This window comes from Malaclemys terrapin, chromosome 14 (assembly GCF_027887155.1).
Source record: "Malaclemys terrapin pileata isolate rMalTer1 chromosome 14, rMalTer1.hap1, whole genome shotgun sequence".
NCBI classification, from domain to species: domain Eukaryota; kingdom Metazoa; phylum Chordata; order Testudines; family Emydidae; genus Malaclemys; species Malaclemys terrapin.
This window is the reverse complement of record NC_071518.1, coordinates 9248404-9262528: the sequence shown is the minus strand read 5'-3', so window position 1 is coordinate 9262528 and position 14125 is coordinate 9248404. Positions and strand designations below refer to the sequence as shown.

Here is a 14125-nt window from a genome sequence, read left to right as displayed (position 1 = left end):
AGAGTCAGCACAAAGCGTATGCACCATTAATTCCCATGAGGGTTTCAGTGGGACTTAAGTGGTGTAAAGGGCATGTACTGTCCCTCTGCACAGGGCTGATCTTTGTCTCTTGGGAGGAACAAAGCATTGAAGGGCTGTTTAGCAAATGGGTCCACATTCTGGAATTTAGTTTTACTCTTCTGTTCTGTTTCTTTGAAACAAATAGGAAATGGCATCAGAAAACCGCCAAGCTATGAGAATGGTCAGTGCCATCTAGGTACCTCCAATACAAGCTGGAGGTACCTAGATGGGAGTTGTTGGACAATGAGCTCTTGGAAATCAGGCCCTTAGGCAAGGGTATGAACTATGGGGCTTTTTTGGTAAGGTAAGGCAGGTTGAAATATTGGGCTTCAAGAATGGCATGTGTGTTCTTTCGCCATTTTCTTCCATCACACACCCTCGAATAGAGAGTGAACATTAGATTCGCCCTCTAGGAATAGACAGGTGGCTACTACCATTGTATAAATCCATAACACAGACACTTAAGCAGGCTGTTTAAAATGGATTGTTACTTTCTGCAAGCTCGTTTTTAAAAACTATCCATTAGACAAACCCTTATGATTGGATAATGATTTTTCTTTTTCACAACCGCATCACATTGTTGACTCATATTTGATTTGTAATCCACTATATCCCCCAGATCCTTTTCAGCAGTACTAGTACTTTCATCTAGCTATTTATTTCCCATTTTATAGTTTTGCATTTGAGTTTTCCTCCCTAAGTGTAACACTTTGCACTTATTTCAGAGTAACAGCCGTGTTAGTCTGTATCCGCAAAAAGAAGAACAGGAGTACTTGTGGCACCTTAGAGACTAACAAATTTATTAGAGCATAAGCTTTCGTGGACTACAGCCCACTTCTGGGCATCCGAAGAAGTGGGCTGTAGTCCACGAAAGCTTATGCTCTAATAAATTTGTTAGTCTCTAAGGTGCCACAAGTACTCCTGTTCTTCACTTTGCACTTAGTTTTACTGATTTTCATCTTGTTGATTTCAAACCAACTCTCTAATTTGTCAGTCATTTTGAATTCTAATCTTGTCCTCCTCAGTGCTGCTACCCCCTCCCAGCTTGGTGTCATCCACAGATTTTATAAACATACTTTCCACTCCATAATCTGAGTAATTAATCAACATTTTGAATAGTACCAGACCCAGAAATTAACCCTGCAAGACCCCATTAGATACAGTTTGACAGTGAACCACTGGTAACTACTCTTTGAATATGGCTTTTCAATCAGTTGTGAATTCACCTATTGAAATTGCATCTCGACCCTTTTCACTTGTTTGCTTATGAAAATATCAAGTGGGCCTGTGTCAAAAGCCGTACTACAATCAAGATATATTACATCTACTGCTTCCCCACTATCCACTAGGCCAATAACGCTGCCAAAGAAAGAAATTACGTTGGTTGGTTTGTTCTTGACAAATCCATGTTGACTTTTCCTTATAACTCTATTATCATCTAGCTGCTTACAAACTGATTGTTTAATATATGTTCCAGTATTTTTCCAGGTATTGAAGTTAGGCTGACCAGTCTATCATTCCCTGGGTCCTCTTGATCCCGCTTTTTAAAGATAGATAATATATTTGCCCTTCTTCAGTCCTTTGGGACCTCATCCATCCTCCATGAGTTCTCCAAGATAATTGCTAATGGTTCTGAGATTGCTTCAGATAGTTCTTTAAGTACCCTAGGATGAATTTATCAGGCTCTACCAACTTGAATACATCTATCTTATTTAAATATTATTTAACCTGATCTTTTCCTATTTTTGCTTGTGTTCCTTTTTCTTTGTTGTTAATATAAATTGTGTTGAGTATCTTGTCACCATTAATCTTTTTAGTGAAGACTGAAGCAAAGTAGGCATTAAACACCTCAGCCTTCTTGATATCATCAGTTATTAGCTCTCCTTACACAGTAAGCAGAGGATCTACACGTTCCATTCTCACATGACTCTGTAAAGCTAGTTTGTGTACCAGATACTTCCTCCTCCTCTTCTATCCCCTTTTTGCTTTTTGCCACTACAGATTCCCCTTACATATCTTGATTCCCCAGCTGCTCTATTAGGGCAGTTCTGCATCTGGGAGAAAGAAGTTGGGGATGGATGAGGTTCCAAAGGACTGCAGAAGGGCAAATATATTGCCTATCTTTAAAAAGGAAGATCAAGAGGACCTGGGGAATGATGGTCAGCCTAACTTCAATACCTGGAAAAATACTGGAATGTATATTAAACAATCAGTTTGGCATAGCTAGGCATAAGGGGAGTTCCTGCCCATCCTGCAGTGGGAGTGGGCAAATTGGGGGCACCCCATATTCTGACAGTTCTTGACCAGTGGAATGGTCTGTAAGAGACTGCTCTACCCAGTGTCACTTAGAACAGCCCTTGGAAGGCATTCCATTGACTTCAATTACTGTTGAATTGGTTCCTTAATAACTGTTCTTAGAAAGCTTTGTTGAAACAATACCGTTGAAATTCATCCCTCTCCTGTCTTTCCATTTTCATTCTTCTGTGACAAATCAGAAGGGCTTGATTGTCCCTCCTTCTCTGAAATTTATTTTCCCACCAAAATTGAAAGTGAAACCTGTTGGAAGTTTGTCAGGTTATTTTTTCTTATAAGAATACCAAAGAATCTCATAAATTAGGAAGGCTGACCCATACCTTGAGCAGCACCGAAAAACTGGTCAATATTATTTTAAATAATGTCTTTCTTTTGTGAGCAAGTGTTGGATCTCCTGAATTACAGCCATTACAGCTGATGGCTCTCAGATCAGAAAACGTACCTCTTTTGTGACAAGGAATGACGCTTTTTTCTAGTGTCAATGCCAAGGCCTTGTAAGCAGAGCACATTAACATTCAGTGGCCAAGAAAACAGAGATGTTAGCCTTTAATCTTGAGGCATAACTTCATAGGTGTATTGGTCTGGTTATGCAACGGACTGGGGGTGTTCAAATACTAGGGTAATGGGCATGGTGTGAGTACCTAAATAGAATAGTCCAACTTCAATTCTCATTGAGGTCTAGTGTGAGTTTGAAGGTGTTCAGCCGCTTAAGAGATGAAGGAATTGGCAGGCCTCAGAGGACTGGTCTCCTCTGTGCTGTATTAACAGGAGTATTGTATATAAGACATAGAGGGTAATTGTCCCACTCTATTCGACACTGGGGAGGGCTCAGCTGGAGTACTGTGTCCAATTCTGGATGCGACAATTTAGGGAAGATGTGGAAAAATTGGAGTGAGTCCAGAGGAGAGCAACAAAAATGCTAAAAGGTTTAGAAAACCTGACCTATGAGGAAAGGTTAAAAAAACTGGGCATTTTTAGACTTGACAAAAGAAGACGGAGGATGGACGTGATAACAGTCTTCAACTATGTTAAGGCTGTTATGAAGAGGACGGTGATCAATTGTTCTCTATGTCCACTAAAAGTAGGACTACAAGTAGTTGACTTAATCTGCAGCAAGGGAGCTGATTTCAATTAGCATCGCATTATTGATTTCAGTGAGGCTACACTCATTTATCCTACGTGAGCATCTTGCCCACTACTTTGGGTCTTCTTAATTTCTGCAAATATTCCAGAGTGTTTGTGAAAATGCTACATTTTAAGTGACTGTTTGAGAATATTCTTGGAAAGCAAATTTTGAGTTGGCAAACTTTGATATTCACACTGGAATAGAAAAGTTGGGTGAATTCGATCAGGGAACATAAACCATATCATGTTACCTCTGTGTGCAATCAAAATTAACTGACACTCAAATATTGAGTACTTGTTCTCAAGATACAGAAGAGAATTATTTGCAGCAATTATTTGGCACATAATTTGGGAAAACATATATCTCAGAGAACTGAAAGCAGCTCACAGGCAATTTACATGCAGAAGAAGCAGCAAAATTAAGCCAATCAATTAATCATAGTGCATGGCTGATGCCGCTCTAACCAACAGTGCTTAGAATAGGATTGTCCTTGTCATCTGCACACCTGAAGCTAAGGATGGCTACAGGGCTGTGTTGAAGGCCAGATCAGAAAATGAAGAGGAAGTGTACAGCCTGCAAAAAAAAAAAAAAAAAAAAAAAAAAAAAAAAAAAAGAAAGAGTCCCATCAAGGGCTTCTGGTCACATCAAAATCCAGAAGAATGAAGCAGTACATCATTTGTGCTGTCCCTGGAACCTATGGAATGAACAGTTTTCTTTGTCTCACTGTTGCCAGGGTTTCATTTGATAGACTACATGGCTCATAAAGAAATAACCTTAACTCCCACTGAAAATCTTGACAGCTTTCTCTTGATAAAAAATAAAAGTCTATTTTTTCCTCAAGAAAACCAGTACAGCTGGAATCTCCACCTGCTACAGTTAGATGAAAAACGGCAGGTTTTTTTCCCCCTAATGTTTCTTAAAAGTGTGTATGTCTGTGATTGTGTGTATGCATGCACAAACTCAAAGCTTAAATTCCATAACCCTACACAGCAGAACCTTAGCCGTCAGCTAAAACCCTCACTTAAATTGCAGCCCAGTGCAATTAGCTTCTCAGCCAATGTGCACTCTCTAATAATCTCTATGGCCCCTTTTACCATTCCAGGAACCCAGTAAGCCTGATCATAAGAGTTGCGGAGCACCAGGGTCTCCGGTCGACTTCAATGGGAGTTGAATATGTTCAGGATCTCATCTTCCGTTGGCTTTTCCTCTCATTATCAGTTTAGTGACATTCCAATTAGGAAGAGCAGCTGATGCAACTTTTCAAGGCACATTTAAATGCATTTCTTTTATTTGGTTGAAATTGCACTGGGAATATTGCATGAGTCGCTGAGCAGAGGAACTAAATTCTAGTTGGTAAATGGGTGAGTCCACTGGGAATTCGCACTCAGAGATAGAAGGTGAGGGGCGTGGGATTTTTTTTGGGGGGGGAAGGGAGTTGTGCGATTGTTTGCAGGTGGAGAAAAATTTCAAAATATGACCATTACATCATAAAAATATATTTTATTCTCCATGAGCACTGCACAGTAGGAACTGTCAATACTGCATGAAGCAGGGGTTTGAAATATATATTATGTTACAGTTATATTAGACTCCAGTCGAGAAGAAACTAGCATGGAAAAAATCATGCTCAAAACTAGAGCTGGGCAACCTATTTAAAATGAATGATTAATGCAACACATGTAGCCCCTATTTCTTGTTCACAAGCTGCTGATGAACCAACTAGGAATTTCCTGACTGTGTTGGGATTCATAATTGTGTCCTGAAATTTTATTTTCTGAAGAAATTTCAGCCTATGGATTATCCAGATATTGAGTGTTATGATTATTGTTTATTTTCCATGTGTGACTGGCTGTCCTTAGCTGGAGACCTCCAAGAGACTCCTAGAAACTCTGAGTAGATGGATTCAAAAGGCAGCACAACTTCGTGTGAGTCAGGCTTGAATAAAAGCCCCTTCATGATGCTGAGAGGCATCGTATTGCCTTTCAGAGATGTGAAATTTATTTTTCACTATCACCAGAGGCATTTATGAAAGACTGGCCCAAATCTGAACCCCTCATCCAAACACATCTACACAATGGTGGTGGTGCTCAGGGAGTATCCATATCCAAACATGGATCAGAATTTTGTGATTAGCATCTCTGCCTTTAATAACCATACCTGAACACCCAAACCAAACCATCCCAAATGTTGTGGCAGTTTGAAATTGGGATGGCATTAGCCCTACCATCCAGAGAATGTTCCACTTCAGGTGATTGCATCCTTCCTAATAAGATTCACTCTATTGTTAAAATGGATATATGGTATCCTCCTTTCCACACTGTATTAGTATATAGCATTACTGTATTCTCTTTAGTTAAATTCCACCCCAAAAATGACTGAAGTTCAATGGTAGATGAAGCCCTAGTAGACATCACAAAGCAGCATGTTCTCAAAATTGGGAAAGAATATAAGCAAGTATGGATGATAGCTAAGCAAACTCAGGAGAAAGTAGTGGGGAAGGTGAATACAAAAGCAAGTAGAAGATAGCCAGTGGCTGAACTCTGTTCTTCAGCTCTAGAGATTGTGCATGTTCTCAAAAGCCTCTCTCCAGGTTCTTATTCTTGTTTCATTTCCCTCCACTTATTTTTATTAGAGGAACATATGTTGCGTAATTTATATTTTGCCATAGGGGATGGTAGGCTGTTATAGGTTTCCTCGGGTTGCTTTGTTGTGCTGCATGTAATTCCCTAGTTAGTGAAATTTAACATTAAATTCCATTCAAATAATGCAAAAGTAATAACAACAAGCAAATAATTAGGACAAAATCAATTTTATCAAAACTGATATTAAAGTCAGTTTGTCTGAAAGGAACAAAACAAATAATCAAAAATGAGCAAACAGAAATAGCAATCCAGCATCTAAATAATACCCATTGTGTCCTGAATAGGCTGCAGGTGTTTATCGTTAACTGGCAAAATGATAAATAGGTGATCAAGGAATAGAAATTTAACATAGATTAGACAAGCATATTCAGTAAACACATTCGTCTCTTTTGATATGGGTGTATGACATGTGTCTTCATGGCCCAAGCATGCAGTGATCTCCTCACAAGCAGATCCTTCCATCTGCCTGGAGCCCTGTTGAGATTGGGTACAACTATTGTAGGATCAAGACCCTGCGTGATTTGACGTGAATCCTTTCTACAGCCTTGTGCTTTCATTCTCAATTCAAACACAGTATTTTCAATTCAGTGAAGGTCCCATCCAATGCCTGATGGAGTCAATGGAAAGACTCCCATTAACTCCAGTGGGTGTTAGAGCAGATCCTAATTGCTTCTGCTTCTTTGGGTCTTTTGTAGTCACCTCTCTGATACAATGTAAAGGGTGACAATCTAAAAAAGGCAGAGTTATGCATCAAGGTGTAACACCTGCAAACATTTGTGTTTTTAAATTGGCTAACAGGAAAAATAAGAAGTATACTTTGTATTTGTCTGTATCCTTGGTTTCCATTGTCCTACCACATAATCAATAGAGCAGCTATTCCAAACCATAGCTTGCAGGGAGCATAAAGTGCCAATAGAACTATAATTTTAAAAAGTGCATATTCTTTAAAAATTTGCCTGTTTTTCCTGCACTGATCATTGGTTAAAAAAAGATTATTGGTTGGTATTTTAATCTCACTTTACACAGGTGTAATTGACTAAGGGGCAAGGTACAAGAGGATCAGGTCACAGGTCCTGTCTCCTGTTTTGAGCTCAGACCTCTTGACTATACACTGCTAAAGACCCTTAAATGCCAGAAGTGGCATTTCTCCCATAGATTTCTGTCTTCACATAATTGCTTCTGAACCAGGATGATTTAGCTGCAATTGCTGAATAATATGCATGCAACCCAATGAGTAATTCGATGTATTTTTCCCCTAAGGAATAGTTAAAGAATGCTGTGATCCTGCTCAGTAATAACCACACACATTTCCCATCACCTAGGTCTGTAAGAACTCCTGACATTTGAAGCTGTCCTACCGAGTTGCCATGGCAACAAGAAAAGGAAAACATCAAATCCGAAGATCGCAGTTTACAGTTACCGTTCTTCACTACTAGGCCTCAGTTGCTCCAGATTCAATTTAATTTGCAACCTCACTTAGTCTATCCGACTGTACGTCAGTGTTTGACAACCTCTGCCCTTACTGTTGTTCAATAATGGATTTCTCTTGCAAGACGCAAGGTTTATGCGAATTTTCACTGAATGTTAAAAGACCATGACATCTCAACTTGACCTTCTGGGAGCTGAATATAGAATGACTCCATTTTTTTTTCTATCTGTTGACTTGTTGCTATTCAACTGTTCAAAAACAAATATTTTGTCTGTGGGTTGGTATTTGTATATGTATGAATGTATGTGTGTATATATATTTATATGCAGAGAAGAGATACACAATAGGGTTAGCTTTTAGGAGACAGTTGCCTGAAGTTGGGGAGGAACAGGGCAGAGTAACAGAGCCACAGGTGAGTTATAATTGTCCTATCATAGCTAAACCCATTGTATATGCTGTTTATACAATGGTGTAACACAAAAGGCAACAGCAACTGCGACTATACCATTAAAATGCCGCGTCAGTGATGCCAGCTATGCCAGGGCCAGTCCTCTGCAATGTCACTTCTTTTACCTCAGGCTCTGTACAAGAGACGCAACTCCCCAACACTTTATTGCAGATCACGATTTCTTTCCTTCCGCCACAGGTGGTACTGATGAGGTAGGAGTGAAAGCAGCTTTTCACACCACATTACAATGACAGCAGCCCTGGGAGATAAGGAGGCTGTGATTTGCAAGGGGGCTGAAAGCAGTCAAATGCACTATGGGTCATTATCTAGAATATTGGGACACTCTGGGCCTGAATTTAAAGGGGCTTCAACCCAGCCTCTCTTTTTGCTCCTGCCGATAATTATTTGCTGGCGCAGTTGAGGACATTTTAAACTTCTGAGTGCCTGATCTGCAGGGGCAATCAGGTAGGTAGATGTTTACATGTCAGAAGGCCTATGCGAATAGTAGGAGTAAAGGGATTTCTCAGATGCATTGATCATCTCTCTTTCGACTCCCTAACCACAAAGGCCTGTTCTCAGCTCTCATTGACATCCCTGAGCACAGTGAGGAAAATAGATGCCCTATTGTAAAAATATTCTCATATATACACACACATACATATACATGTACACACAGTTTTCAATTAAAAGTAACAAGATCACTTCTGTGTGTGTGTGAAATAACCACACTTGTTTGCAAACATTGAATTAAAAGGTGTTCATTATGTATGAATATTAATCCTTTTTTTATTCTGTGAGCATGTAAGGTAAACAAAAACTTCTAACTGTATCAAGATGACGATCCTGTTAATAAATTGTAAATGATCCATCAAAGCTCACACCAAATTTTTTATAAAATTAACACACACACACACAAAAATATACTAGTGACAGACTGTGGCTTTTACTAGAGCTTGCCAGTAACTAGGGTGAGGTAAGTGTCTTAGAATATTTTAATAAACTTGCTTATTTAAAGTTTAAATAACAATGCTTTCTTATGCAATAGAACTTCCCAGCTGCATTTTTGGGTTAGCATTTTTACAGTACTTATGGGTCATTCTGTATGTTGTCATTACTACAGTGAGATTATACACATACCTTCCACATCATGTATATGTTTCAATATTAAAGCTTTTTGGAAGTATAAAAAATAAATTCCAAACACACATTTAGTTTTTCATGATGTTACACTAGATATTAAATGTGTATTGGTGGTGAAAAATTGCTGTACAATAGCTTTTCTCTGACTTCCTGTATTATACCAAATATTACAACAGGTCCTTTTAAACTAAAGTAATAATAATAATAATTAATAATGGTGACAGCAAAAAAGTTAGTTTATGTTGTGGACGTCCCTCAATTTTTAGTTTTCTTGATAAGATATAAACTGCCTTGATACAAAAAGCTGTTTTTTTTCTCTGAGAGCTTAACTCTTGAAGTCCTCACCCAGGAAAAACTCCCACTGACCTTGCTTCTTTCACAACACATCACAGGTGTCTGAGTTACCACAGTAGTACTTAGAGGTCAATGGGAGGTTCTTTTGAGAAGAATTTCAGAAAGGTTCATTAGGCAACTGCAGGCCTTTAAGCAGGAAGTGCCTGATCTCAAATGTTACTCCGACCTGAACATGGGCATGCTTCCATTCCACATCTTCTGCCCCAGGCATTGTGGTAAGCAAATGCTGCTGCTTTATAATCACCAATCACTTATACATATAAACAAGTGTTAAATGCAAAGTTTGCAAAATGAAAATAGATGAATGCGAAATACATTGTGGATCTTTCCCAAAGAGGAATTGCATCCCATGCCTTGATCTACTAAACTCTTCACTTGAATGTAACGACAACTATCCTTCCACATAAATATATTTTTCTAATGGGATGCTTCCTCCCCCCTGCCTATGGGCATCATTCAAAGTCTGTCAGTGAAAAGATTCCCATTGATTTGGCTGCGCTTTGCGTGAGTCATGATGAGAAGCTATCCCTGCTTCTTGTTCAAAACCTAGCACATTATGGATCCTCCTAAGAGGGCCCAAATCCGGGAATAAAACTTTTCTGTTTGAATCTGTCCTAGCGACAAGCTGCTGGGTAAAGCCGGTTGCCTACCCTTTTACTGTGCAATAAGAGTCCACAGTGCAGCATAACAGCTCAAATAATATTGCAAAAAAATTGACCTATACAAGGGGTAGTTATAAATGAGAATATTCCCCCAGTGGAGGCTCTGGATCACAGAGGTAACAATACCTCCCTGACTTTCTCAACCAAAATTGGGGGGGTTTCTGAAACCTCAATCCCCAACCTCTCCTGTTCATATGCCCAAGGGCTCTATCTTGAGTTAACTTCTGGGCATCCTAGGCACAAAAAGAGGAGACATAGCTGCCATCTTAATATTTTTCCTCGTTTCCCAATTCCCCATATTCAAGAAAGAACATCTATCAAGAAACCCAATAGGCCAAATCTTACAGCCTTATTCAAGTGAGAAGCCACATTAAAATTTATGGGTTTCCTTACATGACGGAAAAGGCCCAAGATGATGTTATTTCCTGAAACTCAGGAACTAGCAGAATTTGGAAGGATTTCATGTCATGCAAAATCAGAAAAGATCAAAAAGAAAAACCTCATAACTTTTGCTCTTCCTTTTTATGTTGGATTAAGTTTAAAATTTGTTCAGGTAATCCTTGCTGTTTTCATAATCCATCAATTATTTTAATTTAGCTATTTTAGTTGCGACAACATTTATTTCTCTCTGTGTGTATGTGTGTGTAATACATGCAAAGTTGTCTGTATTTTGAAAGACACTGAATTTAATCATTTTCATTTTGAAGCATACGCAAAACAGCGCCGGTATAAATCATTTCATTTCAAAACCCTGTATTTTCTGGTAAAACACGAATCCAATATGACAGTTATCAAGTTAATCAAAGAATGGTGTTGATTAGCAGGGTGAATGTGTCATTTTCAGTGTACTTGCTAACTGAAACGCTGTCAATACACCTCATGAGTGTGCTCGCATTATGCCTATGTGCATATATTAATGTATATTATGTTCAGTAACTGCAGGTCTGAAGATCAAAACAAAAGAAAACCAGCTGAATTTCATGGTGGGTGTCAAATAAGATTTAGATCACAGTGGAACAATGTTTTCGTAATATAAACGTGGAGCCAGATTCTCATCACATTTCCACCTAGATAAATCAAGAGTAACTCCATTGACCAGAGTTATTCAGGGTTTAAAAAATTGAAAATCCGCCCTGATGTCTGTAAGACCCTATACCTTGAGATATTTCATCTCATTTCTCAATACATTGCTTTTATCAGTCTGCTGTAAATAGTAAAATAACATAACTTGTCATAAGACACTTGGAAATCATTTATCTATTATTGTAGGTCTGGCTTGAACTTAGGGAAACCTACACTCTAGATGACTCACTTCCTTCACTAACCCCTTTAAAGTATCCCAAAGGTCCCCAGTACAATTTTGTTTAACTTTTATTTAGAATGACCACACTTCTAGTCAAGTAAGTCTGGTTGGTCTCTGGGGTGATCATTTGAACTGTAATACAATCTCATTTATTAAATTAAGGATTTCCAGTCAGTTGATAGGTGACCCAGTTTAAAGGCTTTATTTTATCATTACAGAAAAAGAGAGGCATGTGTGTTATGGTTATGTTTGTTTTACCATTAGTCATTCCTTTGCATCACTAGTTTGCTAAAGCATGGTGATTGCTAATTTCTCCCCTTTGTTTCTACCAATACATTTAGCCATTTGATCACACAGCAGAGTTTTGTACACAGATCATATTATTGTATGTCCGGAAGCCAAATTCTTAACAAATGTGTTTATCTCATTTCATGTAAAAAAAGTTGAATAAAAGATGAATGATAATAAAAAATGACACTGGCACGAGAATAGCAGGTCCAAGGGAAAATATAGGATTATGTATTCCCCTTACAGTATCTGTAGAAACTATTGTTGTCCCAAGTGCTACGTCTCCCAAAGGTAGCAAAAAAACAAAACCAAAAAACCAACAACAATTCTTTCCCATTTAGTTCTCGGTGATTTGTAACCTTGAAGTTCACATGCAAATTATTTCAGAAAACAAACTAGAGTCCACATAAAGCAGATACAGATAACTATTTTACTGTGTAAAACTTACAGCCCATTGCTGTTACTATCCACACTTTACCTAACCACAAGTTATGATGACCGCTAACTTCTCAATGTCCAAATGAAATGAATACACACATAAATTCTCAGTGAAAGTTACTAGTTGCACAATTGCTATGTGTGTGTATATATGTAGATATATAGAGATATACACATACATATATAGAGCTATATATAAGATATGTAGAGGGGAAGAGCGAGACTACATAGCATGGGGATTTGGAATAAGCAGTTTAATTCTATGAATTACAGATGAACACACAACTCAAGCAGGGGCATGGGTTATGCATGGTCAACCCAAACTGCTGAAAATAAATAGTTTATTCCCACCACTGATGTTGTATTGATTTAAGCCTCACTCGGCGCACGCTCTCTCTCTCTCTTTATATTGATTTACATAATTTGAAGATATGCATACTTGTTTACTGACTCCTTTTGTTTTAGTTGTCTATGTACCAGCAAGTCAGTAGCAGTGTGAAGGAGGATACAGAAAGAATCCTAATTTTCTTCAATATTAACAGGATGACTATATGGAGTTATACCCATCCTCTGAAAGTTAGGCTTCTCCTCTGCATTAATAAGTGACTGTATTTGATGTTTTGAGGTTAAATGAATGTAGTCTAAAGGGACAGTGCATGCGTGGGCATGCATACGCGCCCTGCCCATGAACTAGGATTGTAAAATGAAAGTGTGTATGGTGGCGAATTCAGTACAGATATGCTGTGTGATTAATTGAAACGTCCAATGGTAACCTCCTGTATCGTCACGTTTGCCCCATAACGAACTCTGTCTCCTTCAATCATCACCAGGAATTTTTGTTTGGATTTGAATATTTTATTCAGCTACTTTTCCAGTTAATGGTTCCTTTAGGCCCTAGTTGCTGAATTGCTTGCTGTTTCTGAGGTGTAAATAAACGTTTTGATTTATGATGTGGTTGCAAAGAAACTTGTAATTTATTTGTGAAATGCTCAAATAAAGGATGTCTGGGCTTTTATCCTTTTGTCTGGGCTTAGATCTTCCTGAAACAACATTGCATGAACGAAGGGGACTGTATAATCACCCCACTGTGGCTGACACAGGGGTCTGAACCCACCCCATGCTAAACTAGAAGCAAGAGCCTCAGGGGCAGTGCTGGGGGAGGCTTGCAAGGGCTATAGCCACCCCAAAATTTGCCATAACCACCCCGTAGCAGCTGCTGCTCTCCAGCTGCCCAGCTGTGAAGGCAGAGTGGAGAGAGTGGCGGCTACTGGCCAGGTGGGACATTCCACCCAGACTGGGGTCCAGGCCCCCATCCCCGATGGTCACTACTCCCCAAGGGCTCTGCTGGCCCCAGAGCCAGGTTGCCCCACTTGGGCAGCTCTTACTGGCTGTGAGTAGCCCGTGCCCCACACTACCCGGCTCCAGCCTCCAACCTGGCCATGGGGAGGGGCCATGGAGGGGGTGGACCTCATGGTGAGTGGGGGGCGCATCCCACCCAATTTTATGTCTGGCCCACCTCAGGCCCCCAACCAGGAAGAGGCTGGCATTGCCCCTGAATATCCTCCCCCAATTCACCCCATTAAGGCAATTAATTGAGCTGTTTGTTGTCATACAATGGCCAGAGAGTGGGTGGGTGTAGTGAATGGAAGAAGGCTACAGATCATTCACCAGACTTCATAAGACGGGGAGAGTGGATTACTTTGCATACACCAGCTCAGTTAAGGATTATGCCTGCCAAAGCCCCAATTTTGTTACATCACTCTGAGCAAATTTCATGGCTACGTGCTGCAAAGAAACGTCATCAGTCTTTGGCTTCACCGCCCTTTGGCTTCAGCCAACTAGCCCTCATCACCTTCTTCTATCAGCAGGCAGTTAAGGGCTACCAAGAGAAGCCATCCATGATAAAATCAAATGCTGAACAA

At 39.4% G+C, this 14125-nt stretch overlaps 1 protein-coding gene across 1 annotated transcript in view; it reads left to right on the top strand.

Annotated features, from left to right (window-relative positions):
- The window catches only part of CDH13 (cadherin 13), a 759507-nt gene extending 746289 nt beyond the window's left edge, over positions 1 to 13218 (top strand). Inside the window, exon 14 of the mRNA XM_054048572.1 lies at positions 7464 to 13218. Within this exon, the coding sequence (XP_053904547.1) occupies positions 7464 to 7471 (8 nt within the window). The 3' untranslated portion in view covers positions 7472 to 13218. The remainder of the gene's footprint in view (positions 1 to 7463) is intronic.
- The last annotated feature ends 907 nt before the right edge of the window (positions 13219 to 14125 follow it).